This window comes from Macaca mulatta, chromosome 16 (assembly GCF_049350105.2).
Source record: "Macaca mulatta isolate MMU2019108-1 chromosome 16, T2T-MMU8v2.0, whole genome shotgun sequence".
Taxonomy (NCBI): domain Eukaryota; kingdom Metazoa; phylum Chordata; class Mammalia; order Primates; family Cercopithecidae; genus Macaca; species Macaca mulatta.
Window position 1 is genome coordinate 59,006,855 of NC_133421.1, and position 14,927 is coordinate 59,021,781.

The window sequence follows — 14,927 nt, forward strand, 5'->3', positions numbered from 1 at the left end:
ATGCTATTTTTAAAATTTAATATTCTCACTTTTTAGTAATTGATGGTCTGTCTTGTTTTATTCATTTGATAAATGAGTAAAACCTTAGACTGTTGCTTTGTGTTCTTTTTGCATTTATCTACAAACAACATCAGGTAGAATGTCTTAAAGTATTAAATTATTCATCTTTATGGTTGTACAGTTACTTTAGTCTACAAAGGAATAGCTGAAAGATGGAAAGAATATTTATTTGTAATGATGCACTTGAAATATGTGTTTCTTAGAAATGCTTTGAACATAGTGAAGAATGATTTGATAGCAAAAGTGGATGAACTGACCTGTGAGAAAGATGTGCTGCAAGGGGAATTGGAGGCTGTGAAGCAAGCCAAACTGAAGCTAGAGGAAAAGAACAAAGAATTGGAGGAAGAGCTTAGGAAGTAAGTTTTAACTGTGTTGTTCTAAACCAAACTCTTTGCCAGTTATGCCACAAAGGGTTACAGGTGTAACCCTGAGACTGAGACCTTCTGTCCACTTAAGCCTGGAAGGCCAAGAGCTGCCTGGGAGAGGGCAAAGTGCCCCAGCCCATTGCCTCTGCTGTGAGCAGGCCTCTCCAGTTGCTAGCCTATTATCTAAATATTGACTCCTGTCACCCAGGCTGGGGTGAAGTGGCAAGGCTGTGGCTCACTGCAACCTCTGCCTCCTGAGTTCAAGCGATTCTCTTGCCTCAGCCTTCTGAGTAGCTGGGATTACGGGCACCTGCCACCACACACGGCTAATTTTTGTACTTTTATTGGAGACAGGGTTTCGCCATGTTGGCCAGGCTGGTCTTGAACTCCTGACCTCAGGTGATCCACCTGCCTTGGCCTCCCAAAGTGCTGGGATTACAGGCATAAGCCACTGCGCCCAGCCTAAATACTGTCATTTTTTATGTCTATAATGATGCAAAAAAAGTTGGAGACTGTTCAAACATCTTTGTTTTGATAATAAGGAAATTTAAAACATTATTTTTTTAAATCCCGCTTTCTTTAATACCTGTTTATTTCTGAAAACAATGCTATGATATGATGATACTCCACCAAATGAAGGTGGCTAAATACCCTGTTTGGGAAAAGAAAAATAATCCTTTAGTGGTAGTTAAAATTGTTGACCTACTCTCTCTCTTTTTTTTTTTTTTTTTTGAAAAGATGAGCTCAATTCAAATAACATGTTTTGTTTTGTTTTTTCCCCACTAGAGCTCGAGCAGAAGCTGAAGATGCAAGGCAAAAAGCAAAAGATGATGATGATGTAGGTTTACAGTTCTGGACTTTTTTTCTTACCTTACCATGTTTTGGTATTTTGGGAAGCTCTTTCTAAGTAAGCTTTGGATATAATACTATAAAGATTTTTAAAAGTCAGGAAGCATGTTAATGGTCATGAATAGGATAGCTCATGCTTTTACATGGTATCCAGATGCTGAGCTTTCTGGCTCCATGCAGTGTGTTCATTTTCCCTCTGTGCCTCTGTGCACCTGTATTTGCATGTTCAAGTTCAAGGACCAACTGGGACATTTTGGGGTTTTTGGTTGTTGTTATTGTTGTTTGGTTTCAATTTTTGATTTAGAAATATGAAAGCTTAACAATAATAATTATTTAATAGCATTAAACAAAAGATGAAGTCTAGAACTTTAGTACTAGCCAATTAGTTCATATTGTTGTGAACATAAGTACAAAAGAATAAACATGAGCTTCTTGCTAATATGCTTAGCATACTTCTAGTCTTCTTTTTTTTTTTTTGAGGCAGAGTCTCAGTCTGTCACCGACGAGGCTGGAGTGCAGTGGTGCGATCTCAGCTCACTACAACTTCCACCTTCCAGGTTCAAGCCATTCTTGTGCCTCAGCCTCCCGAGGAGCTGGGACTACAGGTCTAATTTGGCTAATTTTTTGTATTTTTGGTAGAGGTGGGATTTTGCCATGTTGGCCAGGCTGGTCTCTTAACTCCTGGCTTTAGGTAATCCACCCCAGTCAGCCTCCCACAGTGCTGGGATTACAGGTGTGAGCCACCCAGCCCAGCGTCATAATCATTCTTGTAACAGATATTTGCAGGTCAAAGGTCAGACCAAAGATATATGGTTGTTTTGGACAGAATGATCACTTGGTGCCCCTTCAGTCTCTGTTTTTTAATATCTTATTTAATGATACACACAAAAACATGTAAGGCCTGCAGGTTATGAATCATAATAAATTAACATTTTGAACTTACCACCCAATCTGATCATTAGAACATTGCTAAACATTGAACTATTCTGCGTTCCTCCCCTGCAGAGAAAGCTGCTATCCTATATTTATCATTTGCTTAACTTTAAAAAGTAATTTTATCATATCACATATGTATATATGTTTTAATTTTTACTTTTTTGTGTTTCACACTATATTTAGTCTTGGGGACCAGCTTCTTTTCCTCAGTGGCATGTTTTTGAGATTCATCCACGTTTTAATATAGTGCTGTAGTTATCATTCATGTTTACTACTTTATGATACCCCATTGAATGAATAGTCTACAATTTATGTTTTTATTTTTCTGTTAAGGAATATTTAGTTTGTCTCAGCTTTTTACAATGCTGTTGTTACAAACATTACAGTACAAGTCTCCAGGTGGGCAGGAGCAGTAAGTAGCCTTTCCAGAGTACATACCTACTAGTGGGCTTGCTGTGTTATAAACTTAAGATCTTTATCACTTGTTGTTTAACTTTATTGAAAGGAGAGGCCCAGGTTCTGTAACAGAACAACAAAGGAGGAGGACTGCTAAGGGCTAAGCTTAGCGTCTTTCTTACTGTCCCAAACCTTTCAGCTTTGATGCAAAATGTGGATAATGAAAGCCTATAGGACATTGACTTGAGCCGTGCTCCTTTGAGGTCTTACCCCTATGCTTACTCTATATTCACATTACTCTCTAAGAGTAATTCTGACTAATACAATTGTCTCCATCTGTTTGCATTTATGTTGGTATTTTAGCGACTCTTATAGTTGAATACCTTGGTAACTAGGCAGTAAGTTTACCCTTCATGCTGGTCTCAGGTGAGTATGTGGTTTGGTAATTTGAGATAAATGGAACTAACTTATAACTATTTTCTGAGTGACAGTTGTTACAGAGCATGAATTAAAATAATGTTAGAGCAACATTTTTAGGTGAAACTTACAATAGCATATTAAATCTATGTAGATAACAATTTTGGTTTTAGTTTAAAATCTGCACTATTCTTTATTTTTATTTTAGTATTATTACTATTTTTTAAAGACAGAGTCTCGCTCTGTTACCCAGGCTGGAGGAGTACAGTGACAATCAGCTCACTACAGCCTTGAACTCCTGGGCTCAAGTGATCCTCCTACCTCAACCTCCCAAGTAGCTGGGACTACAGGTGCATGCCACCCCACCTGGCTATTTAATTTAATTTTTTGTAGAGCCAGGGTCTCACTGTGTTGCCTAGGCTGGTCTTGAACTCTTGGCCTCGAGCAATTCTATGCAATTTTTATTTTTTTAACCTCAGCCTCCTGAGTAGCTGCGACCAAAGTTGTGTGCCACCCCATACCTGGCTAATTTTTTATTTTCTGTAGAGATGGGATCTCACACCACATTGCCAAGGCTGGTCTCAAATTCCTGGGCTCAGGTGATACTCCCAAAGTGCTAGGATTATAGGCATGGACCATCGTGCCAGGCCCTACTGGTTTTTTTTGTTGTTGTTGTAGTTTTGTTTTTTAAAGACAGGATTGCACTCTCTTGCCCAAGTTGAACTGCAGTGGTATGATCATGGCTCACTGCAGCCTCGATCTCCCAGCTCAAGCCATCCTCCTACCTCAGCTTCCCAAGTAGCTGGAACTACAGATGTGTGCCACCACTCCTGGCTACAGGGTTTTACTATGTTGCCTAGGCTGGTCTCAAACTAAGCTTGAGCAATCTACCTGCCTCAGACTCCCAAAGTGCCACTACTACAGGCGTGAGCCAATGTGTCCTGCCCCCTACTATTCTATTTTTTAGCCTTATTTTTTATATATTTTTAAGAACTACGAGAATAGACCCCCAGTACTCTTTATGATTTCTTTGTAATGTGTTCAAATATGTATGTATATATTCAGAAATTAAATTGCCACCTTTTATCTTTGTAGTCATGAGTGATTATTTAAATCTCTTTGTTGGCTGGACACAGTGGCTTACACCTATAGTCCCAACACTTTGGGAAGCTGAGGCAGGAGGACCACTGGAGTCCAGTATTTCAAGACCAGCCTGGGCAACATAACGAGACCCTGTCTCTACAAAAAAATTTAAAAATTAATCGGGCATGTTAGCATGTACCTGTAGTCCAAGCTACTCAGGAGGCTGAGGTGGGCAGATTGCTTTAACGCAGAAGTTTGAGGCTGCAGTGAGCTGTGATTTCACCACTGTGCTTCAGGGTGGGCAACAGATCAAGACCCTGTCTCAAAAAATATATTTAAAAAAATAATTTTAAAAAATCTCTGTTGATTTTGTTATAAGGCCATTTTTCTTTAAATGATCTACTAGATTAGAAATTAAGGAATGCTTAAAAACTGGAAGATTTTGCATAACTCTGAGATGAACACCAAGACATATATAAGCTTCCAGAATGATCTCTCATTTTCTTGTCATTATAGAGTGATATTCCCACAGCCCAGAGGAAACGGTTTACTAGAGTAGAAATGGCCCGTGTTCTCATGGAGAGAAACCAGTATAAAGAGAGATTGATGGAGCTTCAAGAAGCTGTTCGATGGACAGAGATGATTCGGTGTGTATAACAAGCATTCCATTATTTTCCTACTATTATTTTGTAGGTTTGAATATTCCTTCATTTGGAACTAAAGTCCTGCCCTGTGAGATCCAAGTCCCTTTCTCTGTTTACTAGGAGAGACTTTCTAAAGTAACACTCAGAATTAGCAACAGAATGTGATCAAAGGAGGTGCTTTTTGGGCCAGTAAGCGATCTTGGAGGATGTTACGATGACCTCTAAAAGGCAATTATTATTACTTAGGAATGATGGTCATTTTTCATGTGTAGAAATCAATACTACTTTCCCGGTAATGTCCGGAAAAGATCACAATTTCATATGCAACACAGGAAAATCAATTATTTTGACTCAGTGTCTTTCTGTCAAATACTCTTGCTTGATTTCTTTCCCTCTTTTCTTTTTTTTAATTTTTTTATTTTATTTATTTATTTATTTATTTATTATTATACTTTAAGTTTTAGGGTACATGTGCATAACGTGCAGGTTTGTTACATATGTATACTTGTGCCATGTTGGTGTGCTGCACCCATCAACTCGTCAGCACCCATCAACTCGTCATTTACATCAGGTATAACTCCCAATGCAGTCCCTCCCCATGAGATACCATCTCACACCAGTTAGAATGGCGATCATTAAAAAGTCAGGAAACAACAGGTGCTGGAGAGGATGTGGAGAAATAGGAACACTTTTACACTGTTGGTGGGATTGTAAACTAGTTCAACCATTATGGAAAACAGTATGGCAATTCCTCAAGGATCTAGAACTAGATGTACCATATGACCCAGCCATCCCATTACTGGGGATATACCCAAAAGATTATAAATCATGCTGCTATAAAGACACATGCACACGTATGTTTACTGCGGCACTATCCACAATAGCAAAGACTTGGAATCAACCCAAATGTCCATCAGTGACAGACTGGATTAAGAAAATGTGGCACATATACACCATGGAATACTATGCCGCCATAAAAAAGGATGAGTTTGTGTCCTTTGTAGGGACATGGATGCAGTTGGAAACCATCATTCTTAGCAAACTATCACAAGAACAGAAAACCAAACACCGCATGTTCTCACTCATAGGTGGGAACTGAACAATGAGATCTTTCCCTCTTTTCTAACTGTTTGTGCCAAGTACACCCTTCCATTGGTATCTTTCAGTCAGGTGGCTCTTAAATCTCACCCAATGCTGCCATCTAATGGTCATGGTCTCAGTAACAGTGTTTCTTTAATTTAGAAAGAGCTCCCGAAAAGTTTATAAATGAGCTGCCCCCATCAGATTTACCAATAATAGTATACATTCACATGTTGTTTTTAAGTTTATGAGCATATTCCTTAATTGCCAACTTTTACTTCCTTAGTATTACATCATTTATTTCAGTTTATGTACCCTTTACCAATGTTATACTAGAATCAAGTGTTTTAACACATCATTTTACAATTTGCTGTAATTGTAATTGCTTATAACTGCCCATAAGGAAGATCAGTATTCTAATCTATATTTACTAGACAATGAAACTAACCCACTAAGAAGTGTGTTCTTAACTGCAGTATTTAGTGGATATCGAATAAATAGTAAGTAAATATTCAAAAAACTGAAAGTGGACTTTATTTATTTATTGAGATGGAGTCTTGCTCTGTTGCCCATACTGGAGTGCAGAGGTGCAATCTCAGCTCACTGCATCCTCCACTCACTGGGTTCAAGCAATTCTCCTGCCTTGGCTCCCTGGTAGCTGGGTTTCCAGGTGTGCACTACCATGCCCAGCTACTTTTTGTATTTTTTTAGTAGAGACAGGGTTTTGTCATGTTGGTCAGGCTGGTCTCGAACTTTTGATCTCAAGTGATCCACCCGCTTCGGCTTCTCAAAGTGCTGGGATTACAGGCGTGAGCCACTGTGCCCAGCCGGACTTCACTTTCCATTGCTGTTTTTAACTCTAGCAGCCAAGTGGTAGTCAACAGATTAAAGGAAATGGTAGCTTACTTTTAACTTATTCACTGAATTAAAGAATGCTTTTAATTTAGTTCGTAACAAAAAAGTAATGAAAAGGGAGCTCTGATTATGATGGCAGAATCTCTACCACCTTATAAATCAATTTGGAATATCCTATTTTCTGAAATTTTGTTGAATTACCTGTCAATCCAGTTTATCCTCTTCCCTGCTGTGGTCATCTTTCCAGTGACGGAGAAGTTTTAGTCTTATGAAAAATGACCCCTCAGAACGCCAAAGTTTCAAGCTATTTTGTGAGAGCTGCAAATACAGGTGATAGAGACTTTCATGTAAAGATGGGAATTTACAAGGCAATATTTTAATAAAAGGGAAAGTTAGAGGGTATCTTTTCAATAAAAAATGTTAAATACCATTCAGGCATGTTGGCTATCTGTCTAGCACGTATTATAATCCTCTGTCGGTAGACTAAGCTCTTTGAGGGAGGGATGATAATTTTATTTTTCTTGGTAGAATTAGCTTTAGCAGATTGACTGACACATGGTAGGTCAAAGTAACTACTGTATTTATTGAATTTAATTGTTGACTCTTCTCTGAGTATCCCATGAACTTCTTGGGTCTCTTGTTCTTCAGAAAGAAAGGTAGACTACCTCACTGATAACATATTTATTTTCTTTTCTTTTTGAATGTAGGGCATCACGAGAAAATCCAGCCATGCAGGAAAAAAAAAGGTCAAGCATTTGGCAGTTGTAAGTATTGAAAAACAAATAAAGATGTTAGACAGCACATGAGACAAGAAAATTGCAGTCAAAATTTATTTCCAAGAATGATTTTATGTCCATTTTCTTTCCTTCATTTTTTTTTTTTAAACTAGGGTAATGGGTAAGTAGCTAAACTGACCTTTTTTTTTTTTTTTTTAATCTATAGTATGCCAACTCGGTAAGGCTGTTCTCAAGGACAAAAAAAATGATATTGTAAGCTGCATCGTGTTGATTGTGCATTTGTTGCAATCCTCTGCCAAATTTAAATAATGGGAATTATTTATAGACTTGAAAGTGACCTGGATCCCCATTAAATAGGCTTCTGATTGGCTGGTTTTGTAATTGTAAGAAACCTTACAAAGTGAAGATGAGGAATTTAGTGCTTGTAGGGTTTGAGTAGTATTGTGTATGTATTGGGCTTGGGTTATGTTTGTGCTAGAAGTACTCTGTGTTTACTGTGATTAAAACTTACCCATTTTTGGTGAATCTGCTATTTAATGGAAGTGTCAGTTTAAAAAAAAATAGACCTGAAAGTAGTTATTTAAATTGAGCTTAATCAGAAAATGTATAAGATGTGTGTTAACACGGTAATATGTGTGCTAGTACTTGATTATAATAAGCTATTTTTAGAACTGGCATACTAAGCTTCTATTCACATCACACAGCCATAACCTTGCTGTTTAACAATCGCTCTTACCTTGCACCAAGTAGGAGCTAGCAAAAAAACCAAAAAAGTATATATTTATTTAGTAGGAGAAGTTTCCTCTACTTAAGAGCTTCTTGCTTTCATTATGGAAATTGCTGGTTAAAGAACAGGCACCCGCCAATCTAAGCAATAGTTTCTCTTCGCTGAATGTCTGAGTTTGGCTATGAGTTATTGCTAAGGCTGCAGCGTGTAACTACAGAAACTGTTTTTGCCAATTTCTAATTCATTGCCTTGTAAAAGTGCTCTGAAATTTTCTTCAGCATAAAAGTTTGTGGAAAATCAAGGGTTGTTTCTCACAGTACATGTGACATGCAGACATACTTTCTTCTTTTAGTTTCAGCCGACTTTTCAGCTCCTCAAGTAACACGACTAAGAAGCCTGAACCACCTGTTAATCTGAAGTACAATGCACCCACATCTCATGTTACTCCCTCTGTCAAGAAAAGAAGCAGCACCTTATCTCAGCTCCCTGGGGATAAGTCCAAAGCCTTTGATTTCCTTAGTGAAGAGTAAGTCTCTTCAAATTAATCGTTATACTCTAAATTAAGTTAATGGTTCAGAATATTCTTGGCCTTTTATCAGCTATAAGGATTCAGGTAAATCTATAAAAAAATCATTTCTGGGCTGGGCGCAGTGGCTCACGCCTGTAATCCCAGCACTTTGGGAGGCCAAGGTGGGCGGATCATGAGGTCAGGAGTTGGAGACAAGCTTAGCCAATACGGTGAAACCCTGTCTCTACTAAAAATACAAAAATTAGCTGGGCATGGTGGTGTGTGGCTGTAATCCCAGCTACTTGGGAGGCTGAGGCAGAAGAATCGCTTGAACCCAGGAGGTGGGGTTGCAGCGAGCTGAGATCATGCCACTGCTCTAGCCTGGGCGACAGAGTGAGACTCCGTCTCAAAAAATAAATAAATAAATAAAAAATAAATAAATAAAATCATTTCTGTAACTTGGCTATCTTTAAGTAAATTACTTATAGTCAACAGTTTTTATGAAAATTGCATTTTAGTTTTTATAAAAGAGAAGGATTTTTTAAAAATGCCTCATTTTTGCTGGTATGATAACATTGATAAATACCTATTAATAGAAATGTTAATGGTTTTCAGAGATAAATGAGCCTTTATCCTAAATGTCTGAACATTTCTGTTGGTGTCAAAGGACCTGGTTTTCTGTCCTGATTTGACTACCCATTAGGTACAAATGCTTGGGCAAATTAACCTTTCAGAGCCCTCAGTTTCTCTGTCTGTAAAATTAATCTGATACCCTATCTCAAAGGTGATTGGATCCAATTATTATCTGTAAAGTATCTGACATATAGGTAGATACGTTAACTGTGGTATATATACATAGCAACTCATCTTATGAAAATTTAAATGGCCAAAAGAATGGCAAATTATTTTCAAAATCATTTTAATAATATTTTACCTTATAAGTACAAAGTTTACCAAATCAGTTTGCATTTTTATCTTCTGAAACAAGTTAATGGGATCTAAAATCTAACCTATATCAATCTTCCTAAGCAGATATTGATTTATTCAATTTTTAAATCACTTCCAGCACATTTTCTGGCATTAGGATATTCTCAGTAAATATTTGTTTAATGAACGACAACAACAAAAAAGCCAAAAATACTTAAGAATTTTCCCGTTTCATATGGCCAGCATCTGAAACCTGATAGAAAATTGGTGGCTGGGGCCGAACACAGTGGCTCAGGCCTGTAATCCCAGCACTTTGGGAGGCCAAGGCGGGCAGATCACAAAGTCAGGAATTGAGACCATCCTAGCTAACATGGTGAAACCCCGTCTCTACTAAAAATACAAAAAAATCAGCCGGGTGTGGTCGTGGGCGCCTGTAGTCCCAGCTACTCGGGAGGCTGAGGCAGGAGAATGGTGTGAACCTGGGAGGCGGAGCTTGCAGTGAGCCGAGATCGCGCCATTGCACTCCAGCCTAGGTTTCAGAGGGAGACTCTGTCTCAAAAAAATAAATAAAATAAATAAATTTGGTGGCTGATGATTCAATTTAATGTAACAAAGCTGCTTGCTAACCTGTTAAAGCTTAGGCACTGAATTAACTACACAAACTTAAAAAGACCAGCTTTAGTATAACACTTTTTTTTTTTTTTTGAGATGGTGTTTTGTTCTTGTCCCCTAGGCTGGAGTGCAGTGGTGCCATCTTGGCTCACTACAACCTCCACCACCCAGGTTCAAATGATTTTCCTGCCTCAGCCTCCCGAGTAGCTGGAATTATAGGTCCGCACCACCATGCCTGGCTAATTTTTGTATTTTTAGCAGAGACGGGGTTTTACCATGTTGGCCAGGCTGCTCTTGAATTCCTGACGTCAGGCTATCTGCCCTCCTTGGCCTCCCAAAGTGCTGGGATTACTGGCATAAGCCAACGCGCCCAGCCTGTTACAACACTTTTTAAGGAGCTGTTACAGTTGGAATAAACTAATTTGAAATCATGTAAATTTTTGTTGTTTTTGCTGTTTTAGTGACAGAGGAGAGATAAAACTGGGGATAAACGTAATTAAATGTATTCACATAATTAAAAAGGAAAATCTTTTTTCCTTTTAGAACTGAAGCTAGTTTAGCCTCACGCAGAGAACAAAAGAGAGAGCAGTATCGTCAGGTAAAAGCACATGTTCAGAAGGAAGATGGTAGAGTGCAGGCTTTTGGCTGGAGTCTGCCTCAGAAGTACAAACAGGTAATATGCACATGTGGTAAGAGCATCCAGCAGGAAAGAAGAGGGCGAGTTGAGTGTGCCTGGGCATGAAGGATTCACCATCCTCATCCCAGCCCTGCTCATCTCAGCCCTGCTCATCTCAGCCACATGGACTGGGCACACATTTAAGCATGGAGGGTGGTGGCTTTCAGGCTGTTTTCTGGAGCTGTAGAACTCAAATGAAATGCTCTGAGTGTGTGAGGAGGGGAGGAGTCAGTGAAGGGTGGCTAAGTGCGCGGAGTTTGAGGTACCCGCTCTGCTGTCGCCAGAGCAATTCTGGTTTAATATTTGAAGATTTCGTTTTTTGAAAAACCAGTGTCATTATTGAAAAAAATCATTGGCATGGAACTTTTCAAACTGTTCATTTAAAATTAAGTTCAGGTCTTCAGGAACTTTATCTGTCTACTCCGTAATTCCTACCCCAAAAGACTCACATGTTCATGTACAAACACATATGCGTGTGCATGTGTGCGCATATGTGTGAATTAGAGCCTCTTTTTGAGCTCCCATTGTATCATGTTTATTGAATTGCTCAAATAAGAATGGCAAAATTGGCTGATGCCTGTCATTGGCTCATGATGCCTGTTATTGGCTCATGCCTATAATCCTAACACTTTGGGAGGCCAAGGTGGAGAATGGCTTGAGCTCAGGGAGTTTGAGACCAGCCTAGGCAACACAGCATGACCTCATCTCTACAAAAAATTTAAAAAATTAGCTGGGTGTGGTGGCCTGTGCCTGTAGTCCCAGCTACCTGGGAGACTGAGGTGGGAGGGGACCGCGTAAGCCCGGCAGATTGAGGCTGCAGTGAGCCGTGATCGAGCCACTGTACTCTAGCCTGGGCAGCAGAACAACCCTGTCTCAAAAAAAACAAAAACAAAAACAAAAACAAAAAAACCTGAGCTTGATTTCAAGGAGTAAATAACAGCAGTGCTTGCTCATGTCTCAGTGGATCTATAAGAATTTCACTTTTGATGTGCCTTTTTCGCTCCTCCTTCCACGATTATTAGGTAACCAATGGTCAAGGTGAAAATAAGATGAAAAATTTACCTGTGCCTGTCTATCTCAGACCTCTAGATGAAAAAGATACATCAATGAAAGTAAGTTCATTGTGAATTTAAAGGAGATATTTTCTAAACTCTGGGTAGTTTTTTTTCTAAAACCAAAAAAGCATAAGTATTACTTCTATGGTGAGGTTATTGTTCATTTTATAATTTTAGGTTATATTAAAGACCTGTATTTACAACCATTAGTTATTTTAAGAAAAAAGGAAAATTCTAAACATTTCTAGACTTAATATTGTTTTCTTTTTCACCTGAGAAGCTGTGGTGTGCTGTTGGAGTCAATTTATCTGGTGGGAAGACCAGAGATGGTGGTTCTGTTGTTGGAGCAAGTGTATTTTACAAGGATGTTGCTGGTTTGGATACAGAAGGCAGTAAACAGCGAAGTGCCTCTCAGAGTAGTTTAGATAAGTTAGATCAGGAACTTAAGGTAAGTGTGTAACATTTGACCTGGTTTATGAGACTATGAGTTTAACTCTTTCATCCAAAATTCACCTCTGGGTCCAGCTTCTAACTGGAATTATTATGCCCTGGCTTACTGTCCCTCAGCACCCTTTTAAAATAAATTTTATCGAGGTATAATTTACATGCAATAAAGTGTGCACTTGAAATGGGTATAGGGCAGAGTTTTGACACATGTGTACACCTATGTAATCACTACAGTGATCAAGATAATAGAACGTTTTATCATTGTTCTGCTTTACCTGTTAGTTTTGTTGTTGCTATTTATAGACAGAGTCTCGCTCTATCACATAGACTGGAGTGCAGTGGCATGATCATGGCTCACTGCAGTGTTAACCTCCTGGACTCAAGTGATCCGTCCACCTCAGCCACCCGAGTAACTGGGACTACACACCCACACCACCACACCTGGCTAATTCTTTTATTTTTTTTGTAGAGATGAGGGTTTCACTGTGTTGACCAGGCGAGTCTCAAACTCCTGGTCTCAAGCAATCCTCCCACCTCAGCCTCCCAAAGTGCTGGGATTACAGACGTGAGCCACTGTGCCAGCCTAACTGCTAGTTTTTCATCTACTAATTAATATTGATGGGTGGTTGTATTAGTCTGTATTCACACTGCTGATAAACACATACCCGAGACTGGGAAGGAAAAAGAAGTTTAGTTGGGATTACATAGGTAACCTCTGGGGAGGCCTCAGAATCATGGCAGGAGATGAAAGGCACTTCTTACATGGTGGCAGCAAGAGAAAATGAGGAAGAGTGAAAACGAGCAAAAGTGGAAATGAGCAAGAGTGAAAACCTCTAATAAACCCATCAGATCTCGTGAGACTTATTCACTGTCACGAGAATAGCACAGGAAAGACTGGCCCTGTGATTCAGTTACCTCCCGCTGGGTCCCTCTCACAACACGTGGGAATTCGGGGAGATACGATTCAAGTTGAGATTTGGGTAGGGATGCAGCCAAACCACATCAGTGGTTGTATTTTTATCCTTCCAAATAATCTGGAGATAAATTTGAAATAGTATTGCCTTTTACTGTAACAGCACCACCTTATGAATATTTGCACATACTTATTGTTTGAAACATTTTTCGTCCTTTGTCTATACAGGAACAGCAGAAGGAGTTAAAAAATCAAGAAGAATTATCCAGTCTAGTCTGGATCTGTACCAGCACTCATTCGGCTACAAAAGTTCTTATTATTGATGCTATTCAACCTGGCAACATCCTAGACAGTTTCACTGTTTGCAACTCTCATGTTCTGTGCATTGCAAGTGTACCAGGTAAGAGTGAGTCATGCGTTTCTCTGCCCTCCCCTCCATCCACACCACCTACCTGCTGGACATTGATGTGGCAGCTGAAGATGCAGTTCTTTACCTTGCTGTCATGAAGCTTATGTTCTTTCTAGTTGGGGAGGATTAAAAAACAAACTGGAAACCATTGAATAAAGAAGATATTTTCAGGTAGTGAAAATAACTGTGAAGAAAATAAAACAATGCAAATATGAGAAGATAACTGGGAGCCGGAGGACTGTTTGGATTAATTAATAAGGAAAGGTCTTCTAAAGTTTTGGATTAAACATTATGTGATGTTAAAACATTAGTTTAAAAATTAAAGATGTGTATGTGATATATCCATATGTTGGAATATTATTCAGTCATGAAAAGGAATGAAGTTCTTTTCTATATTTTATATTTTATTGTGGAACACTTAATATGAGATACTTGTTTTTTTTTTTTTTTTTTGAGACAGAGTCTTACTCTGTTACCCAGGCTGGAGTGCAATGGCACAATCTTGGCTCACTGCAACCTCCACCTCCCGGGTTCAAGTGATTCTCCTGCCTCAGCCTCCCGAGTAGCTGGAATTACAGGCGCCTGCCACCACGCCTGGCTGCTTTTTTGCATTTTCACTAGAGACGGGGTTTTGCCGTGTTGGTCAGGCTAGTCTTTTTATTTTATTTTAATTTTTTTTTGAGATGGAGTCTCACTCTGTTACCCATGCTGGAGTGCAGTGGCACCATCTCAGCTCACTTCAACTCTACCTCCTGGGTTCAAGCAGTTCTTCTGCCTTAGCCTCCCAAGTAGCTGGGACTACAGGCACGAGCCACTACACCCAGCTAATTTTTGTATTTTTGGTAGAGACAGGGTGTCACCATATTGGCCAGGCTGGTCTCAAACCCCTAGACCTCATGATCCACCCGCCTCGGCCTCCCAAAGTGCTGAGATTACAGGCGTGACCCACCACGCCTGGCAGTCAGGTTAGTCTTGAACTTTTGACCTCAAGTGATCCACCCACTTCGGCCTCCCAAAGTGCTGGGATTACAGGCATGAGCCACTGAACCCAGCCTGAGATCTACCCTCTTAACAAATTTTTATTTTTGTTTTTTGAGACAGGGTCTCACTTTGTTGCCCAGGCCAGATTGCAGTGGTGCATTCACAACTCAATTGCAGCCGTGACTCCCGGGCTCAAATGATCCTCCCAACTCAGCCTCCTGAGTAGCTGGGACCACAGGCGCACACCACC

General features: G+C 39.5%; 1 protein-coding gene across 37 annotated transcripts in view; it reads left to right on the plus strand.

Annotated features, from left to right (window-relative positions):
• Positions 1 to 14,927, plus strand: part of SPAG9 (sperm associated antigen 9) — a 161,083-nt gene that overhangs the window by 119,166 nt on the left and 26,990 nt on the right. For 20 of the 37 annotated variants that reach the window (XM_077971065.1, XM_077971064.1, XM_028836352.2 and 17 more), the window contains 9 exons: positions 264 to 416; positions 1,212 to 1,263; positions 4,623 to 4,753; positions 7,393 to 7,449; positions 8,502 to 8,675; positions 10,740 to 10,869; positions 11,895 to 11,984; positions 12,208 to 12,375; positions 13,516 to 13,687. In XM_077971065.1, coding sequence (XP_077827191.1) covers positions 264 to 416; positions 1,212 to 1,263; positions 4,623 to 4,753; positions 7,393 to 7,449; positions 8,502 to 8,675; positions 10,740 to 10,869; positions 11,895 to 11,984; positions 12,208 to 12,375; positions 13,516 to 13,687 — 1,127 coding nt within the window. Of the gene's footprint in view, positions 1 to 263; positions 417 to 1,211; positions 1,264 to 4,622; positions 4,754 to 7,392; positions 7,450 to 7,627; positions 7,640 to 8,501; positions 8,676 to 10,739; positions 10,870 to 11,894; positions 11,985 to 12,204; positions 12,376 to 13,515; positions 13,688 to 14,927 lie in introns of all 37 variants that reach the window. The other 17 variants (XM_077971066.1, XM_077971063.1, XM_077971068.1 and 14 more) reach the window with 2 other exon arrangements.